Below are 22479 nucleotides of genomic sequence, written 5' to 3' on the forward strand. Positions count from 1 at the left end.
ACGGACGAACACTAAGTGAATTCTTAACGACCGAGGCGTTTGGACACATGTAATACATACAGAATGTGAGGCGCAAATTGAAGTGAAGACTGCAAGGAGCCTGGAAGACCACCAACTTACAGTCCGTGAAACAGTTTCTTTTCGTCTCTCACAACCTCTAAATAAATATGTGTCGACACAGTTTATAACAATTCCCACTCTTACCTGTTTTTATTTGATGTTTGAAACAACCTCTCATCATAATCACTTGACTGTATAGTGTTAGTCACTTTTGAGGTAACTTCGCAAAAGTATCATGAGCAAAGTTAGATATTTCTATTTCGCTTCACGTCCAAGCAGGCAGAAAGCACAACGCGGGCTCCTTTCTTTTTATTTTGCTGCTGAAAAATCCGACGACAGTGACCCCGCCTCTTGCACGTGCGCGGCGCCAGCAGCCCGTCTGCTCCGCCTTGTTGCAGCGCGATGTACTGGATGTACGCAAACGCAATTCCGACGTGCTTCTGAGTTAGGTCGCAGTAGAGCGTTCGTTTGGAGTGCGTGGAGTGCATTTTTTACGGGGAAGGTGATAAGGCCACTGGCAAGGTTCTATGAAATGTGCGCGGAAAATGGGAACTCGCAGAACTTCTCCAGGAATTCCAATTCTCACTTTGTGCCCAATTGACAAGGTATATTCGGAACTCCGCTCCCAACTTAATTTCGGCATGGTAGCAAGAACTTTCATTTCTCACTTAATTTCATTTTGATAACTTGAAGGTTGTAACTTCATTAAATATTTAGCTTAGTGACGTAACTCGTAACTAGCAACTTTTGGGTGGTAATGAACTTCCCCGCCTCTGCTGAAATGTACGTTATTGGCGATGAATATCTAAGAAATAGCAGCTGCGTGCTCTGATGGAACACTTGTGTCCGATGGATGCTACATGCATGCCGAACACATAATTTCCCAAAACATGACCTATGCACCTCAGATAAATAAGAGACCTATAGTGACCTCTGTGTATTACATTTAAAATAAAAGACGTCCACAAAAACAATGCCAGTCCGATCTTGTCCTATTTGGATCCCAATCACACAAAAGAAAAATAAGCAATCTAAGAAGACACAAAATAAGCCTAATAAAGCACACTTCGTCGGCACGACAGCAATCTACTGTCGTCTAGTAAAACGCGCGTACGCGACCGAAGGTTGAGGCTCAAATCCAAACCCATCCAATATACATATATACGCACATTATAGCTGTAGGCGAGCAAATGAGTCAAACTGAACAACCGCAACAGGCAGACTGCGCGACCGCAGAACGCCAAATCGCATCTTGATCTAATCTACCGCTCACATTCGCAACATACAGTTGCCTCCGCCTACATGACATTGCCCTCCGCGCCCCACTACGTCAGAGAGTAACGCGTTCCAAACACTTTCCCTCCCTGCAACCGCCGATACACAACAAGGGGGAGGGGAGGAAGTCCGCTGGGCATCTGCAGTGTTAGGCCCATACGCCCACACCAGACACGAAACGCGAAGCGTTTATGTTCGCTCGGTGCACTCCAATACACATTTGCCATTCACTCCGCACGTGTTCGCACAAGTAACAGTCACGACACGTGAACGTCATACATCGACTAAACATTGTCGGCTTCAAAACCTATTATGAAGACTTCGAAACCTATCCGTCATCTTCAAAATTCATCGCGCAGACTTCAGCTTCAAAACACATCCCGCTGACTTCCCCTTAAAAACCATCGCGCTGACTTCAAAACCCAACACACGGACTTCGACTTCCAAACCCACACGCGCTGACTTCAACTTCAAAACCAATCACGCTGACTTCAACTTCAAATCCCACCACACTGACATCAACTTCAAAACACATCACGCGGACTTCAACTTCAAAACCCATCACGCAGACTTCAACTTCAAAACCCATCACGCGGACTTCAACTTCAAATCCCCATCATAGCCCTTCATTCAACTTCAACATCAACTTCACTTCACATCATGCCGTTCATTCAACTTCAACCTCACATCACACCATGCCCTTCATTCAACATCACATCATTCTCTATGAGGTGATGGTGAATGAAGTCGGTGAAGGCCATCATGAATGAATTCGCCGACCTATGGGACTCCCACGTGACCACTCCGTGGGCTGCACAAAGCGCGCCGGAGGAGAAATCGATGAGGGACCACGCAGAGTAAACTCCGAATGCTTGAGGGATCCACCGAGCTCCCTCCAGCCCTGTGAGCAGCCTTTCCCTTTCACTGAATCTAGACGCGGTTAGGACGAGACACAAGGGAGAGACGACTAACCGCGTCTTATCCTTACCGCGCTTAAATTCAGTGAAGTCATGTAGTACCAACTAGCCCAGGAATCAACGCTTTTAAGCTTCACCTTTCCCCTTTGTTCTTGCGCCACGGATAGATGGAGGTCGTTCTAATGCGCCGACTGCGCTCTGCTATGCAACGATCTCTTGGAAGACAGATTCTTTTGTGATCGCCGGAACGTTTTCGATATGTACGACGATGATGAGATGTTCGAATGGCTCTGGTTCCGGAATGGAGTGTTGTTCATTGTGAACTTGGTGCGCGACGACGTGATCAGAAAGACGAAGTGTAGCTGTTCCGTGCCTATATCTACAAGCGCTCGTGGCCCTTCACTTGGTCGCAAGCGACAGCTTTCTCGTCACTTGCGGGGACATCATTCACGTACACCTCTCAACAGCAAGCCGTACTATACGTGCGTTTGTTCTGGCGCTGCTCAGGCAGCGCCATAAATACATCAGGCAGGTAAACTTCTGGTGTAATGAGCTAAGTTTTCGCAAGACAAATGGAGACAGTTTAAGCCTGTAAACACGTAGGAACTTACGTGCAAAGTGTAAAATTATGTGCACAGGGCGACGTGAACCGTGAACCCATGAAACGACAAATGTTCATCGAAAGAAAAAAGAAAGAAATTGCACATAGACGCGTACTTTAGCAGCGTATCATCAGTTGCATATTTTCAATAACCTCTGTAGTCCAAACCTTGTCAAAGCTTATGAAATGTAAGTTTGAACCTGTAGAGCTTACCTAGATTATTTGGACTGGAATAATTGAGACAAACAACCGTGTTCCAGGTTCCCCCACAGGGGTGGCATCCAGTGTATTGTACTGCTTCATAGACGAAACACGAAAGCATGCTGGGCGAACGCAATGCATACTGGACAGGTCATGGTGACACGTCGTAGCAAATGGCACCGCACACTAGAGCCCTCCACGGGCTCGGGCCCCCGACACGGACCGCAGGCCGGGCCGCGCTGGGCTGACAAAAGACGCTAGCACGGCGGGCCGGGTCGACAAACATGTTTCCGAGATGGAAATTGATGTTCCGAGGCTGGAACACTACACAGCTACCCACAGCTGGCTAACCTTTTCAGTGACCTTCCTTCTTCATTCATGTTTCCGAGAGTCAGGCTCGACCGGGTCACGCAGCTAAGGTAAGGATTGGGAGGGGTTTGTCGACAGCATCCTCTACGTCTACGAAAACTTGGTAGTGTATCGATAACGCGCTTGCCCGCGTGCGTTCTGGATTTAATTTGGTCCCGTGCTGTTGTGTTGTTAAACCGAGAGTTCTTGTGTTTGTGGCCGTGTCTTCTTTTCTTATCAGTTTATTTATAAATTCAGCGTTTGATAAGCGCTAGAGACGCGTACGTCATCGCCCGCGTCATTGCACGCGTACGAGCCGCGCCCGTGGTCGGCAGCCAAACAGTTTGTAAACAACGCGTTTGCTATTTCTGTGCGCCATTTTGGACGTTTTTCCATCCCGGTAATTATTTTTATCCGATAATCTCGCAGTAAAACACGCACTTTTGTACATGAGGGCTGGCACTGTTGACCACTTCCAAAGATGCGATCAGGCCCCCGCGTTAAGACACACTGAGTCGGTGTGATGTGTGATGTACAACTAAGGAGAGGTGGTGTACCATGGTCGCGGAAGAAGCACATATAGTTTACGCTTGCCGAATACGTCCGTCTCTTGACTTTATGCCAACGGGAATATGTCTGCAAGCGATAAAACGACATGTAAACAAAGTCACATGACCTCAAAATGATGTTGCGTATGACGTGCGACTACGACAAGATAGCGGTTAGTTACAGGAAGGTAGTTACAACGATGGCGGGATTGTGTAACTCCTGTGGGGTGTCCACTGGTCATGCAGCCGTACGTGCAAAGAGAAAAGGTGGTTTGCCTGGTATCTGCCGATGACACCCATAAACAACGAGAACTGGCAGAGGCTAACCATAATTAGGGATGACACAGACACATAAGCCTCAAATGCCCAGAAATTTAACGAATTCAAGTAACTCACGAAAAAAGAGCCACTGACACCAGGAATCGAACCTGAGTCTCCTGATTTCCGGCCAATAACAACTTCATTTTTAAGATGATGAATGGGGAGTTTCACCTCCAGGGGAGATACACTACCCCATTCCTGGTGGTGAAGGGGGGAATGAAATAATGAGCCCCTTCCCAATAAAGATCGAAGTGCTGGTGTTGGTGTCGAAAAATGTCAAAAGAGCTTTGAGGGCGACCTCCGGTCAAATATACTAACCCGGTACAATTCCTTGTGTCAACACCTCTTTTCCCTGAGTTATATGAATTGGATACCACCCGTGTTCGTATCCAAGCCCCTATACAGCGTGACGAAAACTATATCAACTTCCGAAAATACTTCCACTCCCCGAATGTTCAGGTGATAGTGGATGCCAATTCGTACATTACCAATGTTGTTGCTCAGTGGCCTGGTAATGTCCACGACTCCAGGATGCTTCGCTCAAGCCATATTGGGGAAAGGCTGGGGAATGGCACCATAAGAGGGATGGTACTCGGTGACAGGGGATATGGTTGCAGGCCATGCTGATGACGGTGTTTCGAAACCCAAACAGTGTTCCACAAGTCCAACGCAGCCCACACAAGTTCGCGGTATGTCATGAAGCGGTAGGCATAATTGGTTACGATGTTGCTGTACAGATGAGTATGATAACTGAACACTAGTATCAAAGGCGATCCACAGGTACCGTGAGACCCACAAGGAGTTGAGGCAGATACTCCACGAGGGCGGCAAGATGGTGTGTACGTTTGCGACATGATTGTGAGGTAGCGTTTCACCTTAAGCAAATCCGCAAACCAAACCAATAGACGCATGGTTCGGACAGCAAAAAGCTTTTGCTAGTATATGTAGTCACACCTAACGTGTCACTAATTTATTTACAAAATTTACATGTCAAAAGTTGATGGGATCTACTGTATTCGTCTGCGTACAACTTCTCCCATCATTTAGAAGCACTTCGATCGAATTCTGATAAATAAAAGTTTCTGCCTCAAAGTTGAAGATTTGACAAATTAATGCGATGTCTTCATGCCACAAACACGAAGCATGCACCGGATTTAGCCTACTGCATCACATAATAGATCCCCAACTAGAACTGTATTACAAAAATTAAAAAAAATAATAATAAATAACATGTGCGTTTAATGTCACATGCAGTCACGTCCCACATGTTATTCGTCACTTGCCAAATATGGCAAATTTAATGCAAGTTAAATGTAGGATAGGGCACAAGACACCGGCCTATACAGGCGTACACAGAACACAATTCACAGGCAGTGGGGGAGTGACGAAGTTTTGAAATGTCGTATAGCTCAACTATGTAGCTTTCGAGGAACACAATGTATTTACCACATTGAAATTGTGCAAACGTACCTGAAAATGACACACACGTCAAATTTTACAATGAAAAGCAGCATTGGGTGATTTCACGCCGAATCAGGCAGGGTGGTCCGGTCGACCTCTCCAATTTTTTTCTTTCAAACATATATTAAAGCCTTGTCCCTAGGAGGCATATTGGCGCTTAAAGTAGCTGAAAATAAATGGTGGTTATTTGTTGATGAAGTATCATTCAGATGTGGGCATTTCGACCATTGCGCTTCCTACGAAGTTTGACGCCACGTATCTTCATAACTATTCAACATATTCAGGTGATTTTTTTTTTCACATATTTGTCAGGGGTGGATAGCATTGCATCCTAAGTTCTGAAGATTCTAGGGTTTGCCTTTGAGGAGATAAAAAATCGAAAAGTTGCCTCATTTGTAAAATATGGTACGTTTTGGGAACCTCACTAGTCGTCTCCCAATCGTGATACCCGAAAGTGATCTACATCATTGTGTTTGTCTGGAAATACCCTTTCTTCTCGTAGCGAGTACATCATATTGTGATTTGGGGCAACGCGCCCTTTTTGTGAGAGGTGTCTACCGAAAATGCGTAAATTCGACAGCGCGCATCCCATATATTCCCACTCGTGACATCGTTAATATCACTCACAAACGTTCTTCATGACGACCCAAAGCGAAACAAAAAAAAATGCCTCAGAGATGGGCGAAGTTACATTCGTAACGTAACGTCATTCGCAACGTAACTTCGACCATCTCTGAAGCATTTTTTTATGTGCTGTTTTGGGTCGTCATGAAGAACGTTTGTGTGTAAAGTGAACGATGTCACGAGTGGGAATATATGGGATGTGCGCAGTCGAATTTACGCGTTTTCGGTAGACACCCCTCACAGAAAGACTGTTGGGTGCCTTGCCCCAAATAACAATACGATGTTCTTGCTGCGAGAAGAAAGGGTATTTCGAGACGAACACAATGATGTAGATTACTTTCGGGTATCACAATTGGGAGACGACTAGTGAGGTTCCCAAAACGTACCATACTTTACAAATGAGTCAACTTTGCGATTTTTTATCTCCACAAAGGCAAACCTTAGAATGCTAACCAGCCCTGACAATGTGAACAAAAAATTCAGCAGGATATGTTAAATAGTTATGAAGATACATGGCGTCAAACTTCGCAGGAAGCGCAGTGGTCAAAATGTCCACATCTTAATGATAATTCGTTAAAAAATAACCACCAATTATTTTCACCTACTTTCAGCGCTAATATGCCTCCTAGGGACAAGGCTTTAATATATGTTTGAAAGAAAAAAATGGAGAGGTCGACCCTGCCTGATTCGGCGTGAATCACCCAGTTACACAAACCAGTACAAAAATCAAGGAACCGTAACCGTGCTGATTTAAATGAATTAGGATTGACTTCCGCTTGCTTATGAGGTCTTTAAGAAATTGATTCAGTGAATGTAACGTGTTCTGGGCTTGAAGCATGATTACGGTCCCTTGTTCATAAAACATCTTGCTTTCGGAGAGGCCGTCCAACTGAGGTTTTCTCTTTCTCCACTTTAAGGACATCCTCATGCAGATCGGACGTCATATCCTTCAGCTTCATGTTGGACCTCGGGTTTGCAGAGTCATCGAGCTGTTGCGCAGGTGGCAGTGTCTGTAGCGGTGTTTCATAACGGGGGCATGGGGCTCTGCCCAAGTGTATACAGGCTCTGGCGGAGGAAGACAAGGAGCCTCTTTTTCTCGACTGCCATAGACTTCGGTGGACTGCGTTGTCATCATGTTGGAAAAGCAAGCCTCAGAGTGCTGCATATAACACTGTAGACTGCGTATAATGCTGTGTTTAAAGATGCCGCTCGTTCTGTTCACGAAAATCAATATTCTGCTATTTCTACCAATGTGATAATCATGTATTTGACACTGATGTAGTCGCAGTAGCTGTCCTTAGTACATAAATATAAGAGTTGTCAACTGAGTAGTCATGTAACTTACAGCAGCTCCTCGGGCGTCTCACCAGAGTCGATGCCTCAAACAATGTCAATTACGCTTGCCGACTCGGCCCCTATCACATTCAAGACTGCCGACATAATGGGTGGTATCCCCACCGCTTAGCCTTTCTCGCCTGAAAAATAAGTCAATGCAGTGAGAGCTGCAATTGCAGCAGTGTCGGTTTCATGAATTTAAAATCGCTAAAGCCAGACAAAGAGACGAAGATAGACACAAATAGCGCACTAACAACAACTTTTATTATTCACACGGGACACGCTTGAAAGCGTTGAGTAATTCCCTCTCCTTGTCTGACAGGCCAATAGATGCATTATTGCTTACATATTTGTCGTTTACGCATCTGGGAAGCATTTTTGATTGCAAAAAGAGGGAAAGGGGGGGTGAGCAATGCATCTATTGGGCTGTCAGACAAAGAGAGGGAATTCCTCGGAGCTTTTAAACGTGTCCCCTGTGAGTAATAAAGTTATTGTTACTGTTAGTGTCTAGAGTTACTGGTTAGTGCCCTATTTCTGCGTGTATTAGTCTCTTCGTACGGTTTTGGCCCGTTTAATTTCTAGGTGTCGGACCAACAGGCCCAATTCTACGTTCTACTGGAGGTTAGAGTTAACACTTGTAGCTATGGTATAGAATATGCTTAAAGTCAGTGAAGGAAAACTGACATCCTGTGTTCACCCTTGGTAAGTATCGTCTACCAATAGCTAATCAAGCAGGGTACCTGCCAGAATAATAAAGATTACTGCCACTGGAACTGGGAAGGGAATGCATCCCGCATTGCTCTTTGTGTACTTACCGTTCTTCCTCATATTTTGGTGAATGTCTGAGTACTGCCTCCGCATTCTCGTGCACAGTCCCACCGCTTCCGCTTCTTGACTTCTTGGTCTGACCGGTGGTGACACGGAGTCCGCCAGTTAAACTATCACTATCCGGGACGTCTTCCTCATTCCTTTCTTTTCGTCTTCACATCCTTGCTAAATGTCTCGTTGGTAATATCCTTGCGCACATCTACCTCGTGTATCAGTTGTAAGGTTTCCTCCTCAGTCCAGTTTCGCCTCTTCACTTTTGCTACGTTTGTATCGATGCGGCCGGCCGGGGAGGGAAAGCGGCGATCAGCTGTCGGACACCACGTGGAAAAGTATTCCTGTCTCGCTTCGTACCACCCCGTTATCATTCACGCCTGCTCCAACTGGACGTAATCTCATGGTCCAGAGGTGCAGCCTGTAACGTCATGTCCGATGACGTCATGGCAACTGAGAAAATGGGGTCATAGGGGAGCTTTCCCTTCCAGCTAATTCTCACATAGGAACCTCCTCCCTGGCTATCGTGTAAACCATTTTGAGAGAATTGTCTCGTGAGCTAAATTCGGCGTGTGAGTGTTTTCAGCCTGAGGGTACTGTAGATCCCCCTTAATTTTCGGGAAATTTGCGAATTAGCATTTTCGCGAATTCAAGGGGCACGCGAAATTTTGGGCAAGAAATAGACACAATATCCCTATCTAAAAAAACTATAAGTAATTCATATAGGTCATGTATAAAATTATATAGGATGATGCAGGATCCTATAAGATCCTTATAGGTTATGCCGAAACGTATATAACTTCCGTTTAGGCCTTTCTAGGATCCTATACGAGCTAAATATAAATTTTTTACTGCTGTTGCTTGCATTTCTGGATAATGCATTCCATTGGTTCATTATTGGTCCACCAAACATCAAACACGCAATGATGCGTGCATTCCTCGACATGCACACATTTACCATAATACAGTACTTGCATACCATTTACATCACATATGCATAGAGATTTCAACTGAGCTGTGTACATGTCACTTGAGGTGGCGGTTGATACCGGCATTTTTTACCGTCCAGTGGTGATTGAACCCCACGGAGCGACATCGCGGTGTTGCTTGATGGGTTTTCGGGTCTAATATGTCGGCCTGAAGCGGTCATATCGGGAGGCAGTTTGTTGTGACGAATTTCCCTCCCCTCCCGCTTCGCCTGCACACTTGCGGCTTGTGAGAAATCGAGACGGTTGCCGAGATATTTGGAAATTCTAGGCCTCCGTAAGTACTCTCGACACCTTAAAAGTCCCACGCTGGTCTCGTAAACCCCACTCCATTTGTGGGATAGAGACCAAAATTTAGTTCGAACTGGTCTGGGATAGCTCTACGATCGGTCAAATCACACCAGGAGCTGATCTTGAGTAGTTTGGAAGTTGTAGGCGTAGACGCGTTAGTAACGCAGTTTTTTTTTTTTTTTAACTTCGGGGCCCTTTTTCTGAAAAAAGCTCACGTCGGACGCAGTTCATCCTTGGAGAGTATACTGTTCTCGACACGGCGCACGCGGCCAAATTTATCACATCTCTCCAACTTTAGCGGTTATCGAGTTACAGGTTTCCGCGTTTACAGTCCTCCCAATACATGGGACTGGCGGCTTCCCCCCCCCCCCCCCCCAAACGTTCTCGTTGCTGCTTGCTTCCTCCATGGCTGGCACCATGGAGGAAGGAAACACAGGAGCGGCCGTTTCGAACAGATTTCCGTGGGACCCCTCTGGCGGTCACTCGTGTCAAAAGCCGCCATTACTTCCTGTCCACCACCTGATCCTGCCTAGAGTTTCAGTTTAGTGAACCTTTGTTGCTCGTGCTGCTTCCCGTGCTTTTACGCCTTTCCAAAGTCATTTACTTTTAAAATGTGAGCACCATTGCTGAAACAACGTTGTGTTAACGTATTCTTACCACTGCTGCGGCTGCGGCCGTTCAACGGAAAGCAGCTCTGTCACGGGAATAACGTTTAATTCGTAAGTACGTACTTAATCGGTTGTTTTGTGCCCGTGTGTGTGAGAGAGTCATCTTGAATCCTTCGTTTGCTAGCTGTGCTACAGCTGCAGGTCCATTTGATTTCCTCTATTGTTGTACAAGTTTGATTAATGGCATTCTTAATGTCATTAATGGCATACAACCGATCAAGTACGTATACTTACGAATGAAAAGTTATTCTAGTGACAGAGCTGCTTTCCGTTGAACGGCAGCCGCAGCCATGGTAAGAATACATTAACATAACGTTGTTTCCGGAATGGTGCTCTCATTTTAAAGGTAAATGACTTTGGAAAGGCATAAAAGCACGGAAAGCAGCGCCAGCAACAAAGCGTTGCTAAACCGAAGCTTTAGAGAGAATCACGTGGTGGACAGGAAGTAATGGCGGTTTTGATACGAGCGACCGCCAGAGGGGTCCCAGGGAAATCTGGTCGAATCGGCCGCTCCTGTGTTACCTTCCTCCATGTTCTAGACCACACGCCAACTTCTTTCCCGTGGTCGCTAGAGGTCTACGTTGTTTGTGGATGTCACTGTGAACTATTAAAATTTACAGCGCCTTCACATTGCGACGCTGAATGAAAGGAAGCAGCTCAGGCAACACTGCAAAGTCCAGCTGTCGTGCAGCACATCTTTTCTTTTCTTTTTCACCTCGAGTCGCAAAAATGTACCAGGATGCCGTGAACCTTTTGGAGGTGAGGCTGTAGGAGGTGCATGGACTCACCACTTCTTGGTTTATGAATTTGTCAGCTCTATGAATTGGGCAAGATTCCGAGCGATGCAAGGAGCTGGTGCGCGGCAGCCGAGCGAGAAGGTGTAGGCGTTTTTACCGTCTGGCGAACCGGTTACGGCAACATATTTTTTCACTTCAGTTCCGGTTCGTTCAAGGGGAGAGAAAAATGTTTACGGTTCGGTTCGCGTTCGGTTCGGCAAAAAATAACGTTTTTTTTTTGCGATTTTCGGTTACGGTTCAGTTCCGGTTTCGAACCCTGGTTTGGAGTGTATTCTGCTTACCGTGTCTGTATCCCGGCCAAATTGACGAACGGTCAGGCGTCTCAGGACACTTGTAGGTCAGTGGAAGAAAAATTCGACTCCAACCATACGGGTCATACCTCCACGGCTGAGAGTCTACAACCACTGGACGCTTGAGGAAAACACCTCTGACAAGACACCAGAGCACATCGTGCATTACTGAAGAGAACCCACTTATGTTGACCAGGCGGCACGATAAGACACTGGAACAGTTTTCCTGTTGCTGGTTCACTTCGATAAGCTTGCGGACCTTGTTCTTCAGCTCCAACAGTGCTCCACGTTTCTTCTTGAGAATGCCTGCCTGGTTCGCTAAGGACTTCACCTCTTCAAGAAGAAAGCGAACCCGTTCTCGTGTCGTCACGGAAAAGGTCCTAAGGCGGCGCGCAAGAGGTTTAGGGGCTCTACTTAGTGTCCCTCTTATCTGAAAAGCCAGGAAGCGGTTGAGTTCCAAGAGGCTTTTCTCGACGTGTCCATACGTTGCGACGGCATCTCGAAATTCCATGAAACTCCCAGATGGCGTGACTTTCACAGGAGATAGTAAGTTGTCCTTGTCGGCCTTGCTGGCTCTCTGGCGTAATGCTGTCCTGCAGAAAAGACGCGAATTAGCTAATTGTATTACTAATTGCAGAGTTCCACAAATTTCTTAATTATATCGAAACTACTACAGCACAATCCACTGCCTGACTGTCGGTGCTGGACCGGAATACAGGGGACATTGTTTATTTTGTGCACCGATGGACCGTGTCTCTTTTCTATTCCAGCTTTGCACCTTGATACTTGACGTATAAGCGGTATAGGACAGTGAAGACAGTGCCATGCTCACCAATTCGACGGTTCGGTTGGGAAGGGATTTATATACGTTAAATCTTCTTGATGACGACGAAGCCGCCATCGTCTCGTGGATCCTTTCTTCTCTGATTCAGCCATTAAACATAGTCACGCCTACCCGCTGTCCCGTTTTTCACAAAATGGTGCCGTGACCAGGGCTGAGCAAACGACGAACGTGATCGCCTTACGAACCTGACCAAACCGAACGACTTAACCGACAGGAAAGACAGCAGTGGTAACGACAGGGCTCTATCTTGGCAGATTGGAACGACCTGACCTCATCCACAAGTGACAGGAGCTGCGAACGCAGGTGAGAATCTTCATGATCGACCTCGAACGACAATGATCCACTCAAGAACTGCAAGGCAAAATCGTATTTCAAGTAAGGATGGAGCAACTACGCAGATTAAACGTCCATCTCCAACAAATCGACAGCGAGATAGGGACGAATTTGAAGAAGAGTATACGAAGTAAAATGTTCTCCAAGACGAGATAGAAACTGCACTTTTCAGAGCTAAATGATACCAAGCGGCAAGAACAAATGATGTCTCAGTTTCAGAGTCAGCCTCAAAATCGAGCGACCGCGCGCCGCCAGGGACAGCATGAACGACCGCACAAGTGCCATCAACGCTTACTAAATTGCCTGCAGCGCACGATATAATCCAGCCTATGGACCTCACCTTTGTCAACTTGGACGGCGAGATGCCGGGCCAACAGCAGCATCTCAACACCGATATAGTGATACAAGACTGTACTCACACACGCACGGCTTTGGTACTATGAGCTACATAAGTCGCGTACTGTGATCTAAAACCTGGAACCATAACGCAGCCAGAGGCTGAGAGGCCTACGGACAGACTTGGTGAAGAACCTAAAGCGATCAAGTGAATCGGTGAAGCATTGAGAGTCAACATACTCGAAACGCCTCAGACTACAAAAGGACAGCCTTAAGAACAGAAGGCTTCACAAAGGCGTCAGACGTTTGCGTAGCTAGAAGTTCAAGATACGGTACGTGGAAAGACAGCTGAACCAAACGGAGGGAGTCAAGACGTATAGGGGTTCGGACATACGACCCGAAGCAAACGATGGAGGATGGGGTGCGGAAATGCCGGCCAGCATGTTGCTCTCAACGGCAGACATAGCTGTGAAAGCAGATTACAACGAGCAAGAAAGGACCAATGTACCTGACGGCAAGCTCCCACCCAGAAGAGAGAAAGTGACAGAATACGAATTTTCGACGTCAGAATGTTATTTGAGCTCAGTACGGGATGATCAGTAATAGGAGCACTATCAAAGGTACCACGAATGCAAGACGAAGTGTGCGATCAGTAATCACCACCTACATAAACAATTGTACAAGAGCATGATGATCAGATTTCTTCCCGATACTGCTGGAAATGTTGTCTGAAGGCTCCTAGGCAGAGCGACAGCGACATCAGTGAAGTGCGACAGTGGAAGCCAGCGGAATCCCAACTAATGCTAAAAGCTCCGCCATGGCTGCAAGATGCACCGCTGCACGGCGTTATTCTTTCTCATATCACCCGCCACACCAGCAATAGTCGACGACCCGCATGTTAAATCTTCGTGATGACGACGAAGCCGCCATCATCTCGTGGAACCTTTCTTCTGTTATTCAGCCATTAAACAGTGACTCCTACCCCGTGTCCTGTTTTCCACAAAAATATACATTTGGTCTATGCACAAATGATTCATACACATCTGGTCTACATACGTTTCCTGGCGCGGCGGGTCCGTAGGAGTGAGTCCTGCAACATCCTTCGGTCGACTTTTCCACTGTCGCGTTGCAATAACCGCCGAAATGAGCAGGAGAGGAGGCCATAGGCACCTACACATATATGCCGGATTTGCCTGCAGGTTGCTTCCAGTCAATCTTAAATATTCAACTAGGAAGTCAATTGTGCGATGGCGGTGTGCAAAGTATTCATGTCACGAATGGCCGCGACAGCTTACAAATACATTCGCCCATGTGTAGGAATAATAGCATCGTTATGCAGCTTACGCATATAAAAACTGTCTGAAAAGGCGTCAGTTCTACCGCTTATTTATGTATGTGGTTACCCCTATTCTGTAACGTTAGGTGTTGATCATAACGTGAGAAACGTGCGAGAAAGGGCAAGTAATGTAGTGTAATTACCAATGCTTAATCTTGTAGTTTTTTTTACCCTCCTATGATAACCTAGCACACGGTAGGGCACGGAGTATAACGGTAGGGCCATCGTTGAAAGATTACAGTCACCGGACCGACATCGAAGAAAAAAAAAGTGCTGTCACTGCAAGTTATTACGTCATGATTTTGCAAATGTTTTTTTTGCCATAAAAGCTCGAGCCGAAGATATCAGAAATCGCTGATGTTTTGGGTAGTGTACGGACCATTATAATTGACGAGCTTTTTTATCTCGCACTCTTGCACCTGCACAAGCAGAACAAACTCAATAAATCGATAACTTCACGGGGAAAACCGGTTTCTAAAGCGTGCTCGAGCGCATCAGCAGCCTCTTGCTGAGTGCGTTTTCTTAATCTGGGCCGGGGCCGTGACTCGGACCACTTGGGAGTATCCCTCGGTTGTCTGGGTTAGCGGAAATGTCGTCATAACCCGGCTACACTACTCGCGTTTTTCGCGAAATCGTCGCCGCGCAGCGGTGAAACTCGGGACTGGCCGATCCATGTGTACACGGCCGAACCCGCGTTCACTTGCGGAGAGACAGGCGACTTTACACATGGAATACCCGTGACCTACTACTATACTAGAGACCTGGACGTCCGCAATGCTCCCAGCACCGGGGTAGTAGTTCTGGCAATCGCCGCTTGGCTATGGGATTTGGCGCTAGCTCGCACTATTCGTTACCACGTGACTTGTCGAAACCGCGGCGATGTATGGTAGGCTGTGTTGACAACGGCGAAGCAGTATAAGAGAGATAATAGCGCGTGCTTAGCAACAGCCTGTGTATCCCTTCGTAGCAGACTAAAGGCGGTGGCAAGGGTGATTCCCTCTCCCCGACAATGCTATGTGGCGCTCGCAGCGGTCACTAACGTAACTAACCCGTGACCCGTCTCTCCCATAGGGGATCGCCAGCTGTCCAGGTCTCTAGTATAGAGTAGGTCGTGGGAATACCGCCTACTTTGACGCATCCTCAGAAGAGACGGCGGATTGAGAGACAAAATCAGCAAACCAGTTCCATCAACAATGTGTGTGTGTGTGTGTGTGTGTGTGTGTGTGTGTGTGTGTGTGTGTGTGTGTGTGTGTGTGTGTGCGTGCGTGCGTGCGTGCGTGCGTGCGTGCGTGCGTGCGTGCGTGCGTGCGTGCGTGCGTGCGTGCGTGCGTGCGTGCGTGCGTGCGTGCGTGCGTGCGTGTGCGTGTGCGTGTGTGTGTGTGTGTGTGGCAGAGCTCTTAGAGCGCTTCTGCCAACATACCTGATGAACGTTCTTTCTTTTTTTTCTTTTTTTGTGAAGCACAGTTCTGTGCAGCTCACGTCAGGAAGCGAAGCAAAACCTTCTCTAGGTAAAACAGAACAAGTTTGTCTCCAAATTGAGCAGCCATTATGTGTAAGAAAGCGCAAGGGATTGCGCGAAAACGTATACCGAGGGCCCTATTCTCGTCAAAACTAATCGACCTCGATTACTTTACATCACAAGGTGTAGGGCGGGGCTGCCACGAAATACTCCGCTCTTAAGTCCGACCCGTTTCAATTGAAATTTATACCTAGTTTTCCTTCGCAGCCTCTCGACCCTAATCTCGGACCGTGAGCCTTCGTCATTTTGACGTAACAATGACGTAAAAGATTAGTTTCAAAGCTGAAAAGTAATGTAACGAAAGAGGGTCTATTACTTTGAGCGGCGACAGGTTTCGTGATGAGTTCGCATGTGCATTCCCGTTTATTGTGTTGTATAAAGTCTGTAAGTGCTCGTTACAACAAAAGGTCATATCTTTCTTCGTTTTTGTTTAATAATGACAGAGAAGCACCACTGCACAACGCGCTTCACCGCGTAACACCGTTTCTCTGCGCCGATCGTGGCCTCGTATCCGTGAAAGTGGCGCGCTCGTCAGAGCCGTCGTACAATCAATGTTATGGCAACATAGCGGTGTGCACACAAAAAACTCATTCATCAAAGTTGACTGTTAGTTGAGTAAAACTATCAACGCTCATTTGCGGTACCGGCCATTACCTCCCCCACAGCTCACGAGCAAAAGAAGCACATTGAAATGCGACTTACCATTTCGCATATCGAGCACATAGAAAAATATAAGGAAATGCTCATAAATAAAGCTCAAGATTTAAAGCACGAACCAATTTCTCATAAACGCGTTTACGGCTCGCACCACACTGTCCGTTCGACCCTTTGCATGGTCCTTTGCGGTTTTATCGTTTTGGTGCCTGCCATCAGCGCCATCTCACGGGCACATACCGCATTATAAATGCAAGGTACAATCACGGTGTCACGCAAACACTGCCGGCTTGCATCTGTAGGTCATGAAAAATGACAAACAGCAAAAAAAAAAAAAAAAAAAAAAAAGGAAATTACGAGCGTGCTTTTCCGCGCATTTTCCACGAAATTCAGTTTTACGCCGGTAGAGTTTTCCGTTTTCGACACCAAAGAACCGAAGCAACAAGGCAGGGCGGGCAGATCACAGGTGTGGCCTTCGGGTTCTCAGGAGGAAACACCGATAAGGCCTTTCGCTTTCCAAGATAACACGTTGGGCCATTGGTTGATAAAAGGTGTCAACCACTTTTAATATTCACGCCTTTTTCGATTGTGAACCAATGGCAGAAGAGATTTGAAGTAATCGAGTCGATCACTTTGACCAGGATAGGGCCCCAAGTCACTTTTGTAGATATGCATTTGAATCAGCGCGTCAAGTCACTTGGGAAAGAACGTAGAAAAAATGCGACGTTTGGTTTCCCAAAAACATGGGCGCCAGTGACACACGGGAGTCGCAACATTACCCTGCACATTATAAGCCATATTCGTACACGCGCTGCACACTTAGATCTTACCTGTAAGAGGGCACAGCACAGCTGTCGTGTGTTTGCATTCTCTGATATTCCTGCAGCGCAGGACACTCGCTTCTTGCTATTTCGGCCCCGCAACCGGTAAACGTAAAATTCACCTTCACGAAGTGTGGCTGATCAAACACGCCGGAACTTCAAAAATAATACGATATATAGCCTTCTCTTTGGAGAACTCGGTTACGCCTGCCAGAAGTATATGAGCGTTTAATACTCGTTCGCCTTCAACGCATCGAGGAACAACATTGCAGTTCAGAAATCTCAAAATCGAGACTAAGCGACAACCTGGATGTGTCCGCCATGTTGGAGTTTAGACGCGTACTTACTTGAGTAGAGTACCATGGCGCTAAAACATGCGGGCTATAGCAATGATGACTGCGCGCGAAGTAGTCTCAGAGAGCGCTGTTACTTCTGGGTAGTTGGAGTACGCATCACACGAGACAATGTATGCTTTAGGGCTGTATAGACACACAAGTCTGCTCCTACACTTGCCCATGGGTGTGATGGTGCAGGTCGAACTAGAAGTGACTCCTCGTGCTGCTTATATGCGAAGTGCTTGAAAGTAGGACATCTGATGACCATATCTGGAATGTCCGCATTTAGTCTGGGCCAAAATATGAGCTGTCTTGCTCGAGCTTTCGATTTGTTCAGTCCTACACTCTTAAAAATGAACTTCACCGCACAGCACGCTCCTAGCCAAACAACATCTCGATACATCTCAACAAAATGATATCGTTATCTGCCCTGATTTGTTGAAAACGGGAGGCGTACGCCTTTTCTGTGACAAATATGAACAGCATAAGTGTCACAAAAAAGGCCTACGCCTCCCGTTTTCAACAAATCAGGGCAGATAACGATATCATTCGAGATTACGGTTGCGTGCGCTAGGAGCGTGCTATGCGGTGAAGTTCATTTTTAAGAGTGTAGATGACCGCTGTGCACGCGTTTCGACATTTCCATCCTTAGAGACTGTGGGGTAACCACTTTGGTGCATTTCAGAACCAGACCTTTCAGACACGAAGGTTCTGACTAGAAAGGCGCTTGAAGTCGCCCTGTATTCGCTGCACATTGTAAAGTATGCATCATCACTCCCCTCAGGACAGGGTCACTGACTGTAGCCTCCTCAAGTCTTAGCTTTGTCTTGTCGGTATACGCGGCACGGATATGAATGTCAGCGAAAATTTCACCAGTTACGACTCCCTTGGTCTGAGTAATTCCTGACGTGCATCAGCACGCACTAGATTTTTCCCTGGTACAGATTTGTTCTGGCCAGGTCTGATCAGGTGCCGCTCTAGAATGCTTATTCATAGAAATGGTCATACGACCGTCACCATCACTCTCCAGTGACGACACCACAAAACTAAAGTATGTAGCTATACAGCAGTATCGTTAGAAACAATCTTAGCAGACGAGAAGGAACCCCTGTTATTGTCTTCTTTGAAATGTCAATCAAGAGGGTGACAATCCGTTTTGATTGTCACTGAATGTACATATAGATAAAATCATGAAACTTGTCCATCAAATACCATTCACAAAGTCTCTTTCTCAATTTACGAGTATCTTGTCTTACTTCCTGTTAGTACTCTAGAAGGATACATCACGGGACGCCAGAGTGAGCCATACTGCTGAAGCAATGCCGCTCCCAGTGCATACTGTGAGGCATCTGTAGACGGTTTGGTAGCTCGTTTTGGGTTGTACACTGCCAGTAAAGGATGTCTCGTGACCATGGCTTGGAGTTGCTCCCATTCTTATTTGTGAATCCATTCACCATTCAACACCATTCAAACCACCAACCACCATTCAAATATGGTGTGTTCTTTAATGAGCACCCTGAGATTTCTTGTTCTTTTTGACAACCCAGGCAATAACTTTCCGAAGTAGTTTACTGCGCCCAGAAATCGCTGAACATCTGTCTTGCTCTTGGGTGCTGGGAGGTTTACGATGCATGCTATGAGTAACACATCAGGTTCAGTTCCTTGGCTGCTGATCATATCTCCCAAACCCTGATCTCCTTGAGTCGGAACTTGCACTTCTTGGCGTCGAGGTTAATTCCGTCTCTCACAGCTGCATTCGCTAGTGCCTCTTCGAGCTCTTCCTCCGTGGAAGCTGAAAATGTGCACGCTTGATGCACATGCTGCTCAGCCTTGGATCCATGTAAACACTAAGGCTACTATTGTTCTTGGTGAAGTCACCCAATCTGTCGGCTCTGTCACTGGGGCAATTATGCTTCAGGGGCCCTTGAGGTGCGTGAGGAACACGCCGGTCTCATTAAACCACAGTGTGGGAATCTTCCTTAAGCACCATGTGATAATGTCTCTTCGTCGTTCTCAGCCTTATAAAAAGTTTCGTCCATTCCGACAAAATCTTTTTCCGCAAGCCAACCATTTCTGTAACCTCGGCTACTCGCTTCAACAGGCCAAACAGTTCGCTCACTTGCATTCCCAAGAGTGCGTGCATTCTCCTTCCTCTCTTCATCAAGAAAAAGTCAGCATACTCCGTTTGGTCCCTCACAGTTAGTGGTATGCGCACCCTTCGAACGTGCCGTACGACGTCTCCACTGTAGATGCACGGCGTTGAAGATTAAGAAACTTCTTAAGCAGGATCTTCAGAATATCAGGATCTTCTGCTTAAACGGAGATTTTTGTACATAGACAGGGGCATCAGATTAGCTTGAGCACCTGGATCAGCTTTCAGTGGAAGCTTTTGTCCTTCAGTGTGGGCAGTCACAACCCATTCAGTATCACTGAACTTGATCCCCTGTACATGTAGAATACTAAAATCATCGTCTCAAATCGCACTCTGCTCGTCAACTTCATGCACATTCTTCTTCTGTGCTTTACAGACCACAGCAAAATGCTTTTTGCGGCCGCATTTGCTGCAGACTTTCCAATAAGCAGGACATCTTTGCGGCCGATGCATCCTTGCGCAATAGCGACAAACTTTCTTCTGTAGTTGCAGCTTATATCTCCTCATTGCCGGTTCCACCCTTTGCTATGCTGTTCCGCTAGCTCAGCTGACTTGCACCAGTCAACTGCGTTTTCAAGTGTAAAGTCGTTTTCCCGAAGGAGCCGTACTCTTAATTTATGATTACTCGTTGCGTAGACAATCTGATCTCTCAGGAGCGAGCTATCCAATTCTCTGAAGTTGTATGTCCTTGACTTCAACCGTAGGCCTCTCATGAACTGGTCGATGCTCTCTCCTTCTAATTGCTGATGCGTACGAAACACGTGTCGTTCTTAAGTCTCGCTGCACCTTCGACAGCGCGTAATCTTCGAACTTCGAGACTATTGTGTCGTGATATTTTTCTCCTCATCCGTGAGTTTGAATGTGTTGAAGACATACATCGCTTCTTTACCGGCTACTTGAAGGAATATTGCTGCCTTCTGTTCTTTGAACTTGCCATGCTTAGTCTCAGTTGCTGTGAAGTACAGCTCAGTGTGTTGTCTGAAACGCTTCCAGTTTTAGGCGGACTCCAGACTTAGACAGGCCAAAACCTTCTGGCGGCGGAAGCTCAGTGGTGGTACGCAAGGGGTCGTCGTTGATGACTGCTAACACGTTGTACGGTTACAATGTTCCAAGGCTAACCCTAACCGTCAGAACTCAGCAGGAATACGCCCGCAGGGTCACGAGCAAGCCAGTAACTTCGTCTTTATTTTCACGCCAACACTCTGATACAGAGATGAACGTATTTTGCCAACGTAAACTATACAGTGCTTCTTCCGCAACATGGTAGTCCATTTCTCCTTAGATGAAGTACATCGCATCGGCTCAGTGCGTCTTAAAGCGGGGTCGTCATCAGATATTGGGAAGTGGTCAACATGATGAGGCCTCATGTAGAAATCTGCGCGTTGTACTACCAGATTATAGGGGAAAAAAATGGTGGCAATTTAGCGGTAAATGCGAGAGAAATGAGCCAGCATTACGCGCCTTTTCCAATCTGTACTTGACTTCCGGTACCCACTTCTGGTCCAACTCGACTTCCGGTTCTCCACTTGTGGTCTAACCTGACTTCCGGTTCGGCACTTTCAATTTCTATGTGCAAGTTCATTTAATTAGCCTTTATAGTAGTCTCAATTCCTCTCAATAACCGTTTAATTACCGAAGGTAGCTGCAGGGTACCTGAGGTAATCTTGAATTTAACTTAATATCCTTTAATTACGTTTACTTGCTTTAATTGCCCTCAATTTTCCTTTAATTGACGTTAATTACCTTTAATTACCTGCGGTTACCTTCGGTAATATTTAATTGAATTTAGCCATTCTCTTAATTGCACATACCTTACATTACCTTTAAACTCGACTTTGTTGCTTTAAATACCTTTAATTACCATTACCTCTTACTCGTCATTACCTTCAACTACACCAATTACACGTCATTTACCTTCATTTCCATTTACCCTCTTATATGCCCTTTACATCTCGATTTATACCTCTGCCTCGGTGAGGCTTCAGAATCTCACACACATACGTGCAGACTTTTCGATTTTTGACACAGCTAATGCGAATGCATTAATAATTACCGGAGTGGAAAGGCGTCCAAAACGGCGCACACAAACTGCAAATGCGTTGAAACGGTTTGGCAGCCGATCAGGGGCACGGCCATGTTTAAAGTGCCACTCGGAAAACGGCGTTAATTTTATTTAGACCACGAGAAGAAGGTACCTCAAGGATCCTATACGCGAATTCTCAATTGCGCGTTGTGCATTTCTATCAATTTTTGAAGATCTAGTTTCCACGGGTTTCGATGATGCGAGGAGCAGGTGACGTCATGGCTTGCCCACATATTGCAGTGATGCCATGTTTTGGAGAGAGCTCTCGTCTCCTTGGAACGACGCCGACGTCCGGGGAGGGTCACGTGGTGGAGAAGTCATGTGACGCTGATCAAAAGAGGGGTAAAATGGGAGAGATGTGTTCTCCCTCCTTGCGTTTTCTCGAAGGTAGGAGCGGTCGGAGGATATGTCACGTGGGGCTTCGCTAGCGGAGTGCAAAAAGTGAGCCCTCCCCCCCCCCTCCGAAGACGTGAAGGGCGACAATGTGAGAGAGCCAGATGAGTTGGAGCCTAACATCACGTCCC

At 46.5% G+C, this 22479-nt stretch overlaps 1 protein-coding gene across 6 annotated transcripts in view; it reads right to left on the reverse strand.

The window, feature by feature from the left end:
- Positions 1 to 22479, reverse strand: part of LOC135383858 (alpha-(1,6)-fucosyltransferase-like) — a 65168-nt gene that overhangs the window by 11720 nt on the left and 30969 nt on the right. For 4 of the 6 annotated variants that reach the window (XM_064613157.1, XM_064613159.1, XM_064613156.1 and 1 more), the window contains 2 exons: positions 14112 to 14225; positions 11534 to 12135 (listed from right to left, as the gene is read on the reverse strand). In XM_064613157.1, the coding sequence (XP_064469227.1) occupies positions 11534 to 12135; positions 14112 to 14225 (716 nt within the window). The remainder of the gene's footprint in view (positions 1 to 11533; positions 12136 to 14111; positions 14226 to 22479) is intronic. The other 2 variants (XM_064613162.1, XM_064613160.1) reach the window with 1 other exon arrangement.

Source organism: Ornithodoros turicata, chromosome 2, assembly GCF_037126465.1.
Source record: "Ornithodoros turicata isolate Travis chromosome 2, ASM3712646v1, whole genome shotgun sequence".
NCBI lineage: Eukaryota > Metazoa > Arthropoda > Arachnida > Ixodida > Argasidae > Ornithodoros > Ornithodoros turicata.